The sequence below is a fragment of the Homarus americanus genome, unplaced genomic scaffold, assembly GCF_018991925.1.
Source record: "Homarus americanus isolate GMGI-L3 unplaced genomic scaffold, GMGI_Hamer_2.0 scaffold40248, whole genome shotgun sequence".
In the NCBI taxonomy this organism is placed as follows: domain Eukaryota; kingdom Metazoa; phylum Arthropoda; class Malacostraca; order Decapoda; family Nephropidae; genus Homarus; species Homarus americanus.
Genome location: NW_024712526.1, coordinates 8206638 through 8227351, shown reverse-complemented (window position 1 = coordinate 8227351; position 20714 = coordinate 8206638). Strand labels below are relative to the sequence as shown.

The 20714-nt window shown below is 34.8% G+C and overlaps 1 protein-coding gene across 2 annotated transcripts; it reads left to right on the top strand.

Annotated features, from left to right (window-relative positions):
* Positions 1-211: 211 nt before the first annotated feature.
* LOC121862067 (espin-like) lies at positions 212-11333 on the top strand. Of its 2 annotated transcripts, none has more exons than XM_042360014.1 (6): positions 212-300; positions 2148-2369; positions 2772-2885; positions 3744-4403; positions 6147-6480; positions 9000-11333. In XM_042360014.1, exons 2-6 carry the CDS (start codon positions 2149-2151, stop codon positions 9093-9095), a joined length of 1425 nt encoding a protein of 474 aa, XP_042215948.1. In that variant the 5' UTR covers positions 212-300; position 2148; the 3' UTR covers positions 9096-11333. The 2 variants fall into 2 exon arrangements, with proteins under 2 accessions (XP_042215948.1, XP_042215940.1); XM_042360006.1 differs by lacking the exon at positions 212-300 and adding an exon at positions 1016-1245.
* The last annotated feature ends 9381 nt before the right edge of the window (positions 11334-20714 follow it).

Below are 20714 nucleotides of genomic sequence, written 5' to 3'. Positions count from 1 at the left end.
TACAGTAGTTTGTATTTTATATACAGTATAGGTTTGAGAAAAATTAAATTGTGCGATAACATTCGAGATTTTTACCACTATAGTATTGAAATATGATCAAAATATGTCTTATTAAATTGATGAGTATTTATATCTATTGATATTTAAGTTTAAAATATTGATGTCATGAAATGTATTTAGCGATTAATTCAGTAATTTGCGTTTTATATTCACTGTTTCACAAGCCTGATATATGGAAGAAAACGGTCCACAGTAGTGATGTCACTCAGACGGGAAAGATGAAAACAGATGCCCTCTTAAGTAAGTATTTCAGCCTTTACTGTACTTTACATGTGTTGAGCAGCTAAGGTCACATCATGTAGAAGGTTTTAAGATCTCAATATATCAATTAAATTAATTTCTATTATAGTTATGTCCGTGTGTTAACGTAGAGAAAACATTGGGTCAGGGTTACAAAAAAGTTGCTAAGTTAATAATTCCAGTTTAGTCTTTTTTTATTTTTTTTTTTTTTTACTCTTCTGTCTGTACCGTGACATGAACTTGAGATACTGTGATATATTTTGACTGTTGATTATGGAGGGTAATTCATGACTGGACTTAATTTTTGAGCTTGTGATGTTTCTCTACCTCATAATTGTTGAACTTGAAACAACTTCATTAGGCTTATAGTATACTGTACAGTCGTATTGAGAATTGGGTTATGTTTTACAATTGAACTTTATCATTAATAGAGCATGAAACCAAAGTAAATGATTATTGATTTTATCAGTGTCACTTAAACCTGAAGAAGAGTTGTAATCCTTGAGGTACAAAGTTTGGTGTAGGAAAAATAGAGTGGCTCACTAATAATTTCATAGTGGATATTGATTATACAGGTGCAGCAGCCGTAAGCCAAAAATCACACTGGATATAGGTATGGCAACTGTATTGATAGACTGTTGTTAATGGTTAGGTTTGGTTAGGTTACATTATGTTTATTTTGATTAGGTTAGGTTAGGTTAGGTTAGGTTAGGTTAGTCAGAAAGAAGACCATCTTGGTAGTACCATTGTATTGTCTGTGCATTAGGCTGCCGTACCAATAAACATCGATGATTCACATATGGCTGCCATACCTGTATCCTGTGCCTATTAATATACATGTGATAATGAAATGTATGCCAGATTATTCTTCCATCGTAGATTCCATTTCAAGATACAACTCACTCCTATTACTGTCCTGTACCCTGAACTCATGAAGAGACAAGGGTAAATATTTCGTAGTGACCATGGGAATTATTTTCATAAATATGTTTATATAGTGTTTTTCCACTGTGAAATACATGAATATGACCTTCATATCTGGCGGAAATTAGTTACTTTTGGAGATCGGACACCCTACCTCATGAGCAACATGGGGTAAAAACACAAAAATTACTCAAATATCTGTATACATGTCTAACTTAACCTAACCAGAGAAATCAAAAGGACCTGACCTACCTGTATCGTGACGATACAGAGTCTGTATTACACCTGAGACACTTTACTGAACCAAAGAGAACACCATGAGGCCTAAAGATGTCAACAACTCTGACATTTATCTCAAATACTGTACTCGTTGAATACACCCATCTACCAATGAGCAACTATCACAGACAGATGCCGTCTTCCTACTAATTCAAATTCGTGACATTGAGGCTTGTACTGATTGGCTGAGTAGGAATTAAGTGATTGCACTTGAGTATCACGTAACATTGACACTTCTGCTAATTGGTTGGGTTAGAAATAAACAAAAAATATACCCTCAAACTTGTACTTTCTTAAGTGAAAAAAAGCGAAAATAACACAAAAACTAGATTTTTTATGGAAATGCTGTAGTGTAAAGTAATCTTAATTTCTTTTCTTTGTCATTTATAAAGCAGAGCACAAGAACTAAGATATCTTACACAAGTGCAGGTAATCTAATGATTCTCTGTTAGTTTTGATTATGATGGGTTTGTTCTGCTTCAGTAGTGGTGTTCCCTTGTTTTTCCTTGTTTCCCTATTAGGAAGTTACTCTACTTCTAAGTACAGTAATAAGTTGGTTAAGTCAAACTGAACATTTACCAATACTGTAAATGTATTTAATAAAATCTCACACTGTTGCTTTCTCCTCTTTTTTATGTTAACAGGATGAGTGGCATTTGGGCAGTGCTAGTGGGAGTGGTGGAGGAACTATGGCTAGATATTGGTGATGGATTGTGGGTGGTCCTTGAGGCTGTAGGGTTGGGTCGTCTAGTGCTCAGACTAAGAGAGGAGATAATTTCCTCGGTCTCACGCCCAAGAAGAAGGTCATGGATTCGCATCATTGGCTCTGCACTACCTCTTAAACCTGTTGAGAGACCATATTTAAGGTAATTACATTATTTTTTTTGGGCTTTTATTCATGCTGTTGTCTTCTGAAGGTACTGGTAGCTTTTATTGTTTTAAATTCCTTACAGTTTCTCAGATTTAGTTGTTTCCTTTCTTTCTTAATGCTGGAAAAGATGATTTGTTATGGAGCTTTGTTGTTGTGAAAGGAAAACAATACAGCATACATCAGAACACTAGGTTACAGCAGTAAGAGATTCTTTGTTTGCTCTTAATTCCAACCACCTTGTATTATACTGTAGTAAGAAAAGACTTAGAAGAGGCCCCCCGCCACCCCAAAAAAGTTTACTAGTTATATTGCCTCTGTTTTTCTTGTCTTATTTGACCGAATGTTATTAATTTTATACATATTTAATGTTGGTTGATATTGAAGGATGCTGTTTTAGGTATGTTGCCCTCCGGAGTTTGAGCACATCGTGTGACTCCCTCTTCTCTGCACACACCCAAGGTCGAATAGACTCCAAGTGGCTCGCTGATACTGAAAGATCATCCAGGTTTAGGTGAGTAATTTAAATCTCTGTTAGTGTTCATAAGAGGGCAGGACAGAATTTTTTTAATTTACATACAGGCACCCCCGCACCCCCTACCCTTTGATTTTTTAAAGGGTTTCTTTCCTGAAATCCATTTGTAAATCAAATGCAATTTTCCCATTGGCTTCCAATACAAATTTGGAAATACGTTCCTACAAAAAAAATCTGCCCTAAAACTTATTTTTAATGACATCTAAGACATTTTTAAGCACACCGTTTAATGGGAAACAAGATTTATATTATAAACTCTTAATGTCTTGTTGTATCAATACCTACAGTACAAGGTTTGCTGGGTTTCTGCCCTGTAGAGTTTGGCCAGTTTATGCACGCGTTATTCTTTCCAGGTTTAGTCATAAACAGATTTCAGAATGAATCCATCATCTTTCTTTCCCTCTGTCTTGACTTCATATAAATACTTTTTTTAACCTGAGCCAGGGGTTGATGTAATAGGTATTCATTATTGATAAATGAACTATTGGTAAGAAACAAATATAACTTTAGTACCCAGTATCTATCTGTCATATGACATGCAGTAATTTCTTACTTTAATGAATATACCATATACCAAAGAATTATCATCATTGTGTATACGGTATGTCCATGCATGAAAGAGGGAGAGAGAGAGAGAGATCATGCCACTGTTTTCTAAGTCCCCTTTTTTGAGGAAGGGTTGTATTGATATCATCAAAATATGGTAAATCATGCAATACATTTCTTAATAGTCAAAGTGATGAAATAAGTTTTTGTGTGATGTATATAATAGTACGTACAATACTTTTTCAGATGATATTTTTGTTGTTATTAATGGTAATGAACTTATATCCACAGACCTCTTTTATCAAGATGTGAAACAGCACCTGAACTCTTCCCTCTTGGTAGAGATGTAGATAGAAATATAAATGGTGATGCCACTCCAAGATCTTCCACTCCTTTTAGCATAGCATCAGACATTGGTCCTCCACACCATTGCATCCACAACTCAGAAGATAATTTTGTTGCTCGCCAACAGCACGAAAACTTGCCACACAACAGCTTTCATCATTCAACAATACATGCAGCTTCTCCATTCACAGATCCCTCTGCCTTAGCCAAGATTTCAGCTTTAGAGGATGAGCTCTCACTGCTTCGATCACAAATTTCCATAATACTGAATCAAACAAAGCGTCCTGTCACCCCTCCATCTAGTCCAACCCCTTCAACACCAGTCCCACCCCCACCACCACCCCCACCATCCTGTCTACCTCCTCCTCCTCCAGCTCCTCCTCTTCCTGCCATATGGAAGAAGTCTTCCTTGCCAACTAGTACTCAAGACCCCAACCTCCTGAGGAAACCATCTTTCTCTGAAATGATTGCACAAAACAAAGACAATATAAACAAGCACACAGAAGATTTAAATGTTCCTGCTAATGAAAACGGCATCTCAAGGCCAGTATCAATGACGGATGTTCTTAAGGGCCTCAACAAAGTCAAGTTGAAAAAAGTATCAAGGTAAGGGCAAGTAATGGCAATAGATTCCTTAACAAAGCAGTGTAGTGCATGTCATTTAATTTTTGTAGTACTGTACTGCAATCAGGTGCAGATTATGATGTACAGTAATAGAGTGGCACACAATACAGGAATACTATAGTTTGTGTTATATTTTTGGGTAAGTGGACATTTTATTCTCCTTATCAGTCTTTGGACCTGTGTATCTGTAGTTCGCTCGTCTTTCAAACATGATACATTATCTTTCATTATTGTTTAAGTGTTGGTATTTGAGCAGAGACACATTTCATGTTCTTTTTGTTTCCTTGTACACTCGGTAAAAAAAACTACCATACAGGTGGGGTCCAATGATTTTCCAACTGAATATTCCCGTTGTCTCGCGAGGGTTGGTAGGCCTGAATGTGAGACACTTTGTACTTAATTTGGTAGGCCGAAATTAGCTATTTCAATGACATATTGAATTATACTTTGTTACAATATGACTGAAGAATGTCAGTATATCAAGATAAGTTAAACTGTATGTTATATTAAATGTTTCACACACCTTGGACTACAGTAACCATGGAAGTGGATGAGTTGCCATATAGGAATGCATTATATGTTTGGCAGAATTAGTGGATATAGTAAAGGTATAAGATGATTTTACAACCAAATTTCGAATCTGTATTTGTATTGCTACTTCACTTTGGGCTAATGCCACATTATGTCATTCTTTATTCGTATTGGAAAATATACCATGCTGTTCCGAAACATCTGAATACAGTAATTCCACAGTTCATAGAACATACACATTCTTTATGTAAGATAACAGGAAATGTTGGTAGCACTAATTACGTAAATCACAATATTAGGCTGCTACAACACTGCTCACAATGTGTATTCGACGTGGAGAAATGAGGCATAGAGTTCTGATCAAGTTTCAAATTGTGTTAGTGTGGCACCACTAACTCTGACTCGAGCACATGTGGCCGAATCCATACACTCGCAGGACTAACAATACGAGGAATGCCTCAGGGGCCTTTTTGAAACACTTTGTCTGTAGTGTCAGTTTGTTTTGTGCTGGAATTGTAATGGTAATATTTTACCAGGTGTACCTAATGAGAGAAAAGAAAAGATTTTAAAAGATGGACAGATAGTTTAGTATGTAATGTTACCTGGGGGTTGGGTTAAGTTTGGTTAGGTTAGCAATAGAGTGTCTAATCATCAGGTGAAGTAAGCTGGGTTGCCTAATCTTCACATGGTCCCCGTACTATAATATGAGCGTTGTTTTTTAGTAACTGAGGTTGTCGTGAATGGATACATCTGCACCATGAATTAGTTACTGTCAAATGTAACTGTAGAATCAAGGAGAGGAAGAAGGGAATAAGCTCAGAATTTGTAAGAAATATTTAAGTCAGTTTCTAAATTATTATGCAATTAAAAAATTATTTAGATATTTAGCATCATTGTTATAGATTCACATTATACTGTACTGCATATGCAGGTTAGAGGTGTGACCAGGCACCAGGTATGTGTGGATATTTCTATTTGTTCTAACTCTTTCCTTTCACTTTTTATACTTATCTTGCACCAGTCCCCTATTATTTCCTCCTTTCTTTGAGATTTATGTAACCCTTGATGAGACTCTCACTAAAGTGAAATAGGGCTTTATATATATATATTAGATAATAGACACAGCTTGTAGTCATATCATAATGCATATCAAATAGTGTAGATTTATGTTGATTGATTGAAATACTTGGTCAGGTCCCCGGGTGGAACTCCAGTAAGATCGCGGCCAAAGTCACCTGCACCGAATGATCCTGCTGCCATTATTGCTGCTGCCCTGAAGAAACGGTTTGCCAATATGCACTCAGACTCTCCAGAAAAGGAAGCTAATGAGGAGAGCAATGAATATGATTCATCTCCTGACACTACGCCCCAGCTGGACCGTAGAAGTCGGATTGAGATTCCAAAGCGTAAGATACTCCAAGAGGAAACACCAACACAGAATCTGTTTAAGATGTTGAAGAAGCCTTCACCTAGAATACAAAAACCAAAACCAAAACCAAGAGAGGTAGAGAAATCTTCACTACCTATTGTAAGTTGCTTATATGTACTGTAGCATAACTTAACAGAAACAAGTCTATCTTAAGAATTATATTTACACTGTCTTGGGGAATAAAGGTAATTAGTGGGGAATTTTTCATATCATGTTAGTGTAAATGAACATAAAATATAATGGTCAGCAGTCGATTATGTACTGACAAGAACTGATTTAGTAGTGATGTGAAAAAGTGATAAAAGTTTGGTAAGGAATAATTCTGACAATGAACAATGTTTGAGAAAAAAGTGAAAATTATAAGTTTAAATAGATTTGATTGATTGTGAAATAACTGGTACGTTATTATCGTGAGTAATATGTTTAGTGAAGCTTGCACAAAATTAATTTAACATAAAAGATTAGATTTCTTGATCGTAGTTGGTTATGGAAACCTCTAATGTTTCGGTAAAAAATACCAGAATTGGTTTTCTTTCCAATTATGGTTCCTTTCATTAGCTATACAGGTATTTACATTGCAACTACCTGTACTAATTTATTGTTTCCACAGACGTACATTTTTCTTGGTGTTTTATTAATTTTCTACCCATGCTTTGCTGTTCCATGTCATGTGTTCTTTTCATATTTTTGTGCTTAATAGTGTAAGTTGTTGGCAAGCTGATAAGCACTGTACTATATTTTTAATCTTCGGTATACTGTACTGTACAGGTATTTAGGATTTTAATAGTAAGTAGAATGTTGATGGCTTGTATAATGATTGATAAATTTTTCTTGTATAGGAGAAAGGACTGTTTGGTAAAGCAAGGGTTTAAGATCACTTTGGCAAAGGAAAATTTCATACATCAATAATTCAGTCAGCGATTTGCCCCAGTTTTTTATGTTGGAGACCTTCAAGCAGCTCAAATAACCTTTACCAAAGATTTCTGCATTTAGCTATCCAGGAAGTTTATTTGCTGTGCTCAGAAGCTACAATATTTGTGGAAAGGATAATGATAATCACAACAGATATGATAAGACAGGCAAATAGTTTTTTGTCAGTTTTCTGTTATTTTGTATAATGCAGCTGTTTTCTCTATTCAGTACAGGCAAGGAGTGGAAAAATAGAATGATTATAATTACTGAACTTGATTGGAAGGAATAAAAGGTGTAGCCATTTTTGTAAGGGGTGAGGTGTAATAGTTTGATGAGGAGTAAGAATAGTACTGTATTTCCAAGTCATTGTAAGTCAAAGCCCAGCTGGTTCATAAATTTCCAGATGAAAAGTGGAGGACATATCTATCCTGTTTCAACCTAAATCTGTGACTTGATTTACAGGTCTTTCAGGCTCAAACATTTAAATGGGGTGGGGCATACATTAACAGGTGAAGAAGAGGGGTAAATACAAGTACTGTACTGTACAATATCTTCACTCACATTGCATCACCTAGTGCATGTTTGCTCATTTTTCAACTTCAGTAATATTGTTTCAGTTGTCATATTTTATATATTTAGATATTTAACTTTTCCTCTTTCTATCCTACTTTGCAGCTTATACTGTGTATGCTTGCTTTTGCATCCTTTATCCTTTCTGCATGTTGTTTGTTTCCTGATAGAGTACCGGTAAGTGATGACGGTTTCTTATTTTATAAGGGTAGAAGATGGGCGAAGTGTGGAGGTGATAATTATGATAACTAGAGGCAGAGGCCACACCCTCAAAGAAAGACACTTCTCAGATCTAAGGATCTTTAAAGAGGAAAATTCAAGGATAGTGGTATCCAATGAGGTATATTGTTGTGACAACTGTTTTGGGAATATATTTTGTAACTGTAACTACCCTGTACTACTCTGGCAGTACACATTAGACACAGGAGAGATCAAAAGAGACATGGTACAACCTGGGGGCTCTTTGTTCCTTCATGGCCACCCTCCCACAGGGGAAGGTCTCAGGGAATGAGGCATCACTATTACACTTTTATCAGTTAAAAATTTGATTTGTTTCCATTTGAGCAAAATGATTGATAACAGCATGTATGACAATGGCTTCTTTGTACCAAAGTGTTTTATATATGAGGCAGTCCCATTTGCATTCACCCCTCAGTATGAGTCAGTGTTAGTTTTGCAGTAGATGCAAAGTTACTTTTTCTTTCTTATGAATGAATGTAAACATTTAAAATATAATACTGTACAGGGGTATTGTTTATTAAAAGAAACAAGTTGTATGGCACTGGAAATTGTGGTAAGCAGTATCATGAGGTGGTAAAGTGAGGTATGAGAAAAGAAGCCTTATTAAGAGATGTGATTCATACTGTATATTAATCTGTATAGTATCTGCAGTGTAACAGATTTTACTGCAAATTAGACAGGACAGGTCGAATGATTGTGAAATGTTTTAACTATTGTTTGATGTAATAGAAATAATATTAGAAGCTGGGTGGATCTCTGTAGAATATCTTATAGTTAAGGGTTTAGTTGATAGCATATTATACAAGCAGTGAAGTTCACTTATGAGAGGATTAGGAGAGCCTCTTTGATTGTAGAGTTAAGAGTAGATTTTTTATTAATCAATACTTTTCTTACAGTTTGGTCAGCATCTTCTGAAAAAACGTGTCCCACAAGCTCCAGAACCGAGGGAGAGTGTGAGCCCCTGTAGTGAGGCGTCGGATCTTTCACGGTGACCTTTTACAGTATCTTACAGCCTGTATATTACAAAATGGTTCTTGGTGCTGAGCAACGCTACATATTAAATTTTACTTTATAGTGGTAAGAAAGCTGGAGATTTTTTATTTAGAATTATTATGACATGAAATCACTAGATGTGGTTTCATCAGGAGTTTTAGAAAATTATGAGAACTTTTATTGTTTATTGGTTACCAATCTCATCTTAAATGTTTACTACACTTTTGGTGAACTGATATATGTATTGAAAATAATTTGAAGTGATAAAATATAAAAAGTATGACTTCAAACATTCCAAATCAACTGATTAACAGATACAGGTGGTTCAAGAGGTAGAAGGAACATACCTTGTGTGTTTTTGTTTATGAAAAATATTTATATACATACAGTGAGCACCTGTTTTAAAAAAGAGTGCCAATTTCATCAAGAAAAAAATTACGCGTATGTTGATCATTCTTGATAATCTAGGTATAAGTATCAAGACTGAGTGTTTAGGTAAATTTTCATGATACTGTACAGTATTTAAAGAATGTCGTAACTCTTTCATTAACACTGCCTTAACCCTTTGATGGCAACTTGTGGTCATTATTCACTGGACGGGGAATATAAAACGAAAGCAATAAAATATAATAGCATTTTTATCTTATCATAAACTATTTATTTACACCATCAAAGTTCATGGGTGGGGAGGGGGGGATGGGGGTAAACAAATAATCACTCTAATCCGATGTGGGAGCATATTCCTCTTCCTTACCACTCAAATTCCCCTAAGATTCACTTGTCAGAGATTGAGGAAAGTCACTAATATCACTGTCACTGCATGGGAGGGTCATCATTATCTCCAGAATTTTAAATACTGTAAAATTATATCAATGTTCTGCATTCATTACTAATGGGTGAGAGCCTTACATTGCCTCAAGGCAGTTGCCAGAAGCCTCTACAAACATGTTCAGCAAGTACAAAGCATGTGAAATTTAAATTGGGCCCATGAAAAATATATTGTAACAGTTGTGGGATATGTCTTGAACCATGTGACCTGCCATCCCAAATTTTTTCCATCAGAAAGGATATGTTACCTGCAGGGCACTTACATTACCCAAGACCCAGTACGTATTACCAGGTATTCGGATCATTTTCTCTATTTCTTCCAAAGTCAACTCAAATTCAGTACAGTATCCGTAACAAATTTGTCACTCAATTCACTGTTATCATGATTTAGTTCACTAACATGATCTGCTTTCTGATCAGGTGAACACCAACCCTTGTGGTGGATGAACCCCTGAATCACAGTAGATATGTTTGGTGTTTGGAAGCAGACTGGGTGAGCTTCCTGTCTACAGTAGTAGGTATGCATATGTGATTACGGTCCACTGGAAATAACAAGAATTAACATCCAATAAACTTCCAGTGATGTTTGAAGTATGCTGAGGTTCATGGATGTCACAGAAAATTAATAATTGACTTAAAATATTATTGACGCCAATGTGTGACAAGTTATCATCAAAAGTGCATTTCAGACCACTTTGGTACTTGCATTACGGTATTGGGTTATTTTACATTTACAACAAGTTGGCATTGTAGTCTGGTAGAAGTGGCTTAAGGGCTGATATGCAGGTACTGTACAATACGACAGTTGAGGCATGTGATAGTGAGAGGGTGTAACTGTACCCTTTGTGAAAATTGGTAATTTGCAAAACTGGTTTCTGAGGGTTATTTACTGTATACCGTATTATTCTATTTAAAAGTGAATAATGTTTTATTTAATAAAATTGTGGTGCTACATTACCAAATTATGGTAAACAGTTTTCTTGGTCGCTCAATGTTTTAGCAACTTTACTTCCAGGCTAACAGTTCTAGGGTTGGATTCCCAAAGGTTCATAGTGAAAATATCCTTCATATTTAAAAGATGTAAAAATGCACCTAATTGGTAATATCTATAAATAAAATATTGAAATTATATGGCAACTTGAAAATGGTACAAAATGAATGTATTTGGTTCAGGTAGAGTGGTATTTTATAGGTGTGTGTGTATTGCCAAGTGGATATAACGTTTACCTCTTGTCCTTGCGATACTGGTTTATGCCTGGGGCATCCCAAGTCTACCCAGCCATAAATGGCTACCTAACTATACTGTTGCAGAAGGCAGTTGGGGGCACGTCTGGCCATACCGCCTCTTTATGTTCACTGAAAAGTTAGTGTGTTAAATCCACACTACTTTTAAACAGCTGCCAGTCAAATTGGTTCCAGTTTTACTTTCACCTTTGTACTTAAAGTTAAGTAGTTAGGGGCGAGTAAACCAGTGGGGTGCATTCTAACATGTTTAATTTGGAAGTATATTCATTTTACAAACCTCTTTGGGTCAGGGCCCTGATCTGTAATAAAATTTGTAAAGGCTACTGCTTATTTTGGCAGTTGCCAAGCTAGTTGGTTATTTTTGTTGATCACAAAGTAACTCTGCTTTTTCATGCCCATATAGATTGACCATCATACAGAGTCTAGTCAAGACAATAGAGAAGGGGAAAGCATGTTTAGTGTGGCTTTCTGACACATTTCAACGTCATATTATCCTGTTGAGTCTAAATTGTTGACACTCCTCTAAGGTTTAAGGTGAAGGGGTTTGTTAGTCAGTCCAATGCCTGCCTTTCTTGACCAACTGACTAACACTGCTTTTCAGTATGAAGGCCTTTGTGTCTCCTTATTTAAGCTGATGGGCTGGGTAGATAAAACACCCTTCACTAATACAGCTTTGACCATTTTTTTGGTCATCCTTGGTTTCCTGTGCTCTAATAACCAGCTTTCATCTTTGACACAACACAAATTTAATAGAAGCATTTGAAACTTCATAAGTGTATGACATTAAGAGTTAATAGTCTTTTATTTTTTCATACTCATTACAGTACTCTCACATACTACTTGAACATTGACACTTGATATACAGTATGCCAGTTTTATCATATCATTAATGTGATAGTTTTGTGGTGTCCATTCATTATTAGTGAAAGAAAATTACTGTTCATTGTAAACAATATACAGTAATTGATAATTTCTGCATCCTCCATTATTAGCATCAGCAGGAAACTGCTTGTGTCATGGGTAAATAGAAACTACTTCCATGTTGAAAATATTAAATTGATCATTTAATGTTGATAGGTGATGCTGGTTCATGTGAAGTAACGGGAATCAACAAAATGTAATGTTACAAACAAAAGTTCTTTATTCCTGTTTAAAAATGTTATCAGATCTACCATACATGAAATATTACAGCTCCCTTTTATGGATAGATGAAAATTTCAGAGTAATTGAAGCTCTTTAAAGTCTTGAACATGTAAAGGATTTTTGTTCATGGAGCATTGCTGTGGGACATGTAATTACTGGACAGTCAAGGAGAACAGATGGCAGTGTATGGATGGAGAGTCAGCATTTGCTTTTGATGATTAGAAAAAGTTTCAAGGAGTACAAATGTTATACTAGAGAAATAACATTCCTCAGAAATGTATTAAACAATGAAAGCTGAGATGTAACTTTTGGTACTTAAAAGTTATGTGTGGATCTCCAAGTTCCAATTTTGAATATCTCCAGTTAAGAAATAAACATGCACCCTATCTCCACTAACAATCTATGTTAGAAAGAAGGTATACAGTAATCACTAAACTCTCTTGTCTCTCCTCTGGTGTGCTGTACATTATATTGTAAGTATGTCATTATGGCTGTGTCCTAAGCTGTACTATAGGAAATATATCTGAAAGGTGCCTAATAAATCCACTTAAGTGCTCAGAAATATCTCATAGTACAATACATGTATTTAATTTTTCATTTTAATCTGAATAATGCATTTAGTTTTCAGCATTACTGAAGTGTTGTGTGTAAGCTACATATTTCTAGTGTTAAGGTAAAAAAGAATGCAAGTTGGTAACATCTTATATACAGTATACTGTATTACTGTCTTGCTTTGGAATTGTAATTGCATGAATTAGTGAAACTTTAGGGTAACTGTTTATGGTATGCTGCTATGGATTATATTTGTGATATCTGAACCTTTATCAAAACTTTCACTGCTCAGAAATATTTTTTTATACCTGAAGAGTAGCTTCATGTAATGAATAACAAGTTGGAAAGTATTAGTTAATTATTTTCATATGTAAAGTGTTGGCCAACATAAGAATTCTCAGAAATTCATACACTAACTTTCTTCCATTAAAAATGCACAACAAAGCACATATAATTATGGGAGAGTGTCAGTGTGGTTTGGATGACATTTTGACGTCCAGTTGAAGGGAAATTTTGATGTAGAAACCTATGAAAATTTTGGTGTTAAATATTGAACCAATGAATACAATGATATTTGTACAGTACAAGTACTGTATTTTTAGTACTTTATTGTATTGTAATTCATTTCTAGGTATTTTCTATAAATGGTTAGTACAGTATTGACATTACAGTCAATATTTATATAGGAGTAGGTTATACTGAAGTGTTACACAATGTCTCACAGAGAAGTCTTTGGGACCAAGCCAGGAGCTTTTATTGTACTGTACTGAATTATTTACCAAATGATATGCATGGTGCTCCTCAAAGCATATTTTTTCATGTGTTAGAATGGGTAACATTTCTAACTGGAACTCACACATATCATATAAAAAACATTAATTTATTGTACAGTATTAATTATTACCTGTATTCAAGTGCTGACAGTTTTATTTCATTTCAAACACCACATTATTTTGTTACTTTTCTTAACCAAGGATGCCCTGACTCTTTATCTGTTACATTCCTGTACTGTACACGGTCCATGTCTAATATGATAATTAATCTGAGTTGCCTTTCTTGTATGGACATTTAATCTGACAGTTTCCATCTAGGACTTGTGTGTACAGTAATGTATTGGCCACATTCAGAATCAGATCCTAAATATTCTAACAGGATACATAGCACTTTACTCAGAATGTGTTAACACCTGTAGTTGCATTTGATAAATTATTTTCCCTCATATATAAAGTATAGTTCAGTACAGTACTGTACTCTTTATGAATATTTTATATGGGCTTTTAAATTTGTATTTATTAATATATTTTTTTAGTATTTTTTTGTCATAAGCATGGTTTTTTAAATTTCTTCTTGTCAGCTTCATAACTGCAATTTCGTTATTGAATTAAAATGCTGTAAAATCATTGTAACTACATATTTTTTTCTGTAAGGAAGGGCATATTTGCACTCATGCTAATTAGTCTGTATTCTTGAAGCTGTTTCTCCTTAATGCCAATAGAGATCATTCTTAACATATTTCAGCAAGATATTATTTGAATGGTTGTTAAGGTTACATCTGTTGGACACACATTCCTCGTCACTGCTGTCATTGCACCTTAAAAATCCACAGAAAATCAAAGTGACCATCATATGATCACAGTGACAAAACCTGGGCAACTGCATTCTAAAATGTGTGTGTGTGTGTGATTGGCTGGGGATATGGAGTAGGTGAGGTATATAGCCACAGTGCCTCTGCAACTACTGTACCAAGGTTAGAGCTTTGAACTAAGTAAAAGTTGCACCAAAGGAAGTCATCATATTGTTTAATGAAATTTCTGGATGTCACAGGTACATAAAATTTGTAAAAGGATTAACTGTTAAAGAGCGAAGTAACAAAATATTTACTGCTCTTCTTCCAGTCAGTACCTTAACATTGTATCAGTGGCTGTGATGTGTAGGTTATACAGGACAGCTTAAGAACTGTGTGCTTGTATCCATATTTTGAGAAGTCATTTAGTAAATTTTCAATACATATAGGATGGAAGCTTCTTGCCTATTCAGTGCCATATCACTACTTTTATGTTGAAAATTTAATTTTTTAAAAAACCCTGTACTATACTACAAATGTCTTTACACCCAGTAATATAATAAACTTCAGGTGGTTTATAAAAACAGTTTTGTTAGTACAGGGGGCCCCCCAAATTTGCGAGGGTTAGGTTCTTAAAATGCCCGCGAATAACATTTGGGGGGGGGGGGCATTTTTACTAGAGTACAAAGAAATGTATATTCCTTTTCTGTGTTTGCCCTTAGGACAGTTATTTCTATTACCTGTAGTATTGTATGTATGTGTGTGTGTGTGTGTGTGTGTGTGTGTGTATATAGACACAAACACAAAACACCTTCAAAGAACTAATAATTGGAAAATCCTCTCACAAATAATCAGAAAAAAATTATTAAAATGGGACAGTTTACCCTCAAGTCCGTGCTCTATTAATAAGTACAGTACAGTTAACTCGCGTTTGATTTAAGCATTTTTGGAATAATGCGATTGTTCAATTAATACCAAAAGCTAATTTACGCGCACCTTTTTTTAAATAACGTGCTTGACAACTTAAATTTGCCACGTGTATTTGCCTGGTCACCTGGCAGTGGAGTTGTGTGTGATGCTTGGTGAGGTGCTTGTAAGTTATTACTATGAAGTCAGTCATCAACATAAATGATTTTAGTATTATTATTATTAATTATTATAATACCCGGTAATGTAATAATAAAGATTATTACTACTGTACTAATGATGAAGATAATGATGACAATGGAGTATTCTGTTCAACAACTATGACGAGGTCCACCAAGCTTCCGGCGTATTGCTTTCTCAGTTCACACCAGCACTACTTTTTCTCTGTGCTCCCATTTGCATTGTGTGTTTATCACGTACCTTTTTAGTGTTAAAATGCCGTTTTCCCCATTGAGCATGGCTGGAAAACTTCCATCTGCCTCCTCTGGGGTGCCTAAAGCTAAAAGGGCACGAAAAACAATCGCAATGGATGTGAAATTAAATGAGATCACCCTCCTTCAGAGAGGATAGTGTGTGTCGGAGGTTGGTCGCATGCTTGGTTTAAGTGAGAGCACTGTTTGTACCCTGTACAGTACGGTATATGATGGTTCCCCTAACTTGTACGATTTACATGTATTCTTATGGGAAAATTATGTTTAATTTACGCATTTGTTAATTAAGCCGTGGTTTTCAAGAGCGTATCCCCCGTGTAAAACAAGAGGTGGGTGTACTGTAATAGAGTACGAACTTGAGGGTAGACTCACATTTTTTATAAATTTTTTCTGATTATTTGTGAGAGGATTTTCCAATTATTATTTATTTGTATGTGGTTTGTGTGTGTGTCTACACACACACACACACACACATATATACAATACAGGTAAAAGAAATTACGGCCTGTAGAATGAATGGCTCCCTGTCCCGCCCGCGAAAATGCCGGTAACTTTAAAACTACCCACAGAAATTCTTGGGTACATCCAGAGTGTCATTCGCAAATAACCGAGAACCGCGAAGTAAAAATCCGCGAACTTGGGGGGCCCCTGTATACTGTAATTTCAAAATTTTCTACTTGATTCCCACATCAAAAATGAATTTATTAAATGATTTCATCCCTGTATGGAAAATAAACTTGTTTGTCTTATATTATTTTTATGTCTACTTATTGTCTTCTTTATTTTATTTATTCCTAATACTTTGTCTATTAATGTATTTGTTTACCCTGGTATATCGGTATAGTATATCACAGATGGCCAATGTTACTTTTTTTCAAAAAGTGTAACTGTTGTACCTAATAAATATTCCTTAAATAAATTCAGATATTTTGAAATACTGCAAAACAACAAGCATTGAGCAAAGCAAGATGTTATGTATAATTACAGAACTCTGATTACTGTTATGGTATAGTACAGGTGCTCCTCTACTTACAAACGAGTTACATTCCTGAGGCTTGTTTGTAAGCCCAACTTTACTCCAGTAGATACTAAACATATTGTAAAAAATGAAAAGATTATGGATATTTAGTACAGTTATACCCTTTAATACAGCTTTAAAACCTGGCTCACTCTTCTCTTAGGTAATGTTTGTTCTATCTGGAATTTTCTTCAAAATAATCCAGTCTCATCCACATTAAACACCTGTTCTGGCAGGTAACCCCCCTCAGTGATGATGATTGAAACTGAAAGTTTGTAAGTTGAACGTTCGTAAGTAGAAGAGCACTTGTACTGTGTATGTGTTGAAGATGCTAGCCTGCTCACTGTAGTATTGATTAGTTTTATACAAATGGTTGAAGAACTGGACATCCAGGCAAGATATTTTTGTTGATAATGGACATAAATAAGCTTAGTGCTGAATACACTTGTGTATTAGCAGTTTGATTAACTTTGTACTACAATGAGTAAAACTTACTTCCTTGTTATGGATGATATTCCATGAACTACATAAGAGTAAAATAGATTGAAGCTTAGGAAAGTAATGGGTGAGTGATTGTCTATACTTAATATTTATATGAAGTACAGTACATATGTGAGAACTTTATTTGCTCTATTGATGGTATTACAGTTCTCATCCATCTTGAGTATGTTACATATATGGAGTGCATCATGTACATCAGACTTGGCAAAATATTTATACAGTATCCATATTTTGTATCACCATGCTTGAATAGTTTAATGCATTTACTGTACGTATATACGTCCAGAACTTTACTTAGCCTGAACATAGAGATGAATCGGCAAGTGATATTGTCATAATTAGCTCTACCAGAGTAAACTTTCACTGCACACATTTATATCCATGGTACTGTATTGTATTGTTAACTCTATCTTTTGCCCTGTTTCACTCACTTTGTACTCTAAGTTACTGTCTTGCATATTTAACTACATTCTACATCCTATCACAGCTTCACTCATGGTGTAAATATTCAGCCAACATAAATAACATAAACTATAATTGAACAGGGTAATTACCATTTATTTATATCTAGTAAAGCCCTTTTATTGCATGGAAATCTTTTGTACCATCTTACTGCTTTTTCTCAGCATACATTCAGTGGCTTGGTTAACTGCAGGGGTCATTATTACCTGTATTATCACACCTTATTTCTTTGGGTTTATTTTTATATCCCTTTAAGTCTTTATTTTTGTCTTCACTCTCCCTCCATTAGAGCCAAGACCCTAAGCAGATATTTTAAGGTTCTACTGGTATGAAATCCAGTAATGGTTAGAAATATTGTAATACCATATTTATGTTAGTGTGAAATATTGGCACAAGTCCAAAACTAAAGTGTGAAATAAGGCCTAAGTGTGGCAGTACTGTTAATTTTTTAAGAAACACTAATTTTAATAATACTGAATTGTAATTTGCATTAAACTTTATTGAATGGTAAGTATCTACCATAACTAAACCAACCCTATTGATATTGCAGTAGCAGTCTAAACAGATACGTACCCAACATAATACTTTATGTAATCTTATTTTGGGCTAAAAACAGTATTCTCCTGGAGACAAATATAAAAAATTGTGGGAATGAATGAGTGATTTGCATAATGATTATACAGTATGGTCTATGTCATACAGTAGGTGTACTGTAAACTTTTATACCTAGTTATGAATTATTTGTGAAAGTAAGAGGTAGTTCAACCATAGTTAGGCATTACAGTATTTTATTTCACACTCAAGGATTGTGTGTTGTATCACATTACACATTAGTACTATACAGGACCCTCAGGTTATTACACTATGCAATACTATAATTGTAGTAAGAATTAGTGAATGGAAAGTGTGCACTTGTTTCCAGCTATCGTAGGTTATAAAGGATATAGGTGTCATGAAAAGTAGCACGATAAGTGTAAATACAGTATAGTTAAGTTAAATGAAGTAAAATAGACTTGTAAATGTTTTTCATACAAATTAAATAGATTATTAACTGTTTTTGGCATTATGTGGAAAATTTATCTCCTAAACTAAGATTAGTTTATTTACCAAAGGTTAATAGGAAACTATCTCTTAGTAAATAATCAAATATAAAGAATTATAGTTTTGATGTGTTAAGAGAAGACCATACCGGGTATTCAATAACGCCTAAAATATTTTCGCATGTAAATAGTCACGTGATTATATTCATGAATTTTAAATGGGCCAAAGCCTTCAAACAACCAATTCTATATCTACAGTATTTTATTCATTCTGTGCATGAATCATAAAAGAAGAATATCAGCAAATCATTCATCTGTATCTATGATGGAGTAAAATATCACCAGTCAGCAGTCCAGGGATGCACAACCATTATAAATAATATAAAGTACCTGCATATCCTTGTTACATTGTATGGGTAGAATTTTAGGCGATCTAATTCTGACTACATATTGTCTCCGGTGCTAATTTGGAGGGACAATATACATAGTTGGGTTATTTGTCTGACCTTAACATTCTGGGTAGTATTCAACATCAAGTAAAGGTTATTAATATGGTTAAATAAATAAGAATAGTAGACCTTTTGTTATTTGCTTATACCAAGGTACAGTATTCCATTGAATCAGTGCATAGACTACTCTTGTTTGATAATTTTATAGAAAGTGTAATCTTCAAAGAATTTTATAGTGTGGCAGTGGTGAAATTATTTAGCACTACGGTAGTCGGGCCTCATCTTTCTACCTTGCGTATTTGTATGGGGGTTGCAGTCGTTTCACTAATAAATTATTCGGGCATAAATCACTACAGTTTCCAAGTAATTCCTGGGAATAGGCTTCAGAAAAATATCTAAAATGCAGTATAGGTGAAAGAATAGGGATCCAGGCCTCCACAAATTTTTACAATGCCTATCAGTGGATGAAGTTTGAAAGTACAGTCCAGTATCAAAATATCCATTGTACAGAAATAAAAAATAACTTAATTTTACTGGTCCCCACAATCACGTTCAGTTGTCTGATAATGTGACTAATGTTACTTTTTTTAATGGTATATTAATAAGAGTCCACATCCATGGCAGATACTTCTTGTTTACTGTACAGTACTTGTGTACAAGAAGACACCTTACTGTCATAATGAGAGCATTAGTCACATGTTTGCCAACCAAAAGAATGCTACATGCAAATTTGTATGCCCTTATTCTCTCTTTTTTTTTTTAGGTGAACAGTGTAAAATTTATTTGAGAAGTATCCTCATTCACATCGCGATCTCTTGAATCTTGCAATGACAGCACAGCGGCATGATAGCTGATATAGTAGTGGTCTTGTAAAACAAGGAACTGAGCTTTCATCCCAGTTCTACACACACAGCAAACACTACAGTACAGTACTACACCACACTAACCAGTAATCACAATGTTTCTCTTAAATAACTTACTAATCTCTGGTAAAGAAGGTTTGTTACAGTGGAATACACATTTTACTGAGGTCATTCTATAGTTTGTGTAATTAAAAATTCACAGCTGTAAGATCATGTTCAACTCTTACAACTAAAAAGATACAACTTAATATAGGCTTATGTCACAACACAAAATTGTGACTGACAGCTTTCACCTCAGTGTTATACATATAAAATTCTGCATTGTCAATGAGAAGTGAAATATTGCAAGGTCGTTCGAGTAAACTGTGCAGTCAAGGCAAATGATCGATCAGGGGTGACAAGTGACAAAATAAAGTGGTCATATCCTTGAGGTAGAATGGAATTGAGTGTTTTTAGTGTTTTATACAATAGTATAATAATGTTTTTTGGTAATTTATGACCAGCTCCCAACATGTACCTAAACCTATGTAAAATGGTTTGAAAAATGAAGATCTTGCTCTCCTTACAACTTTTACTTTTATCCTCTTCACCACTG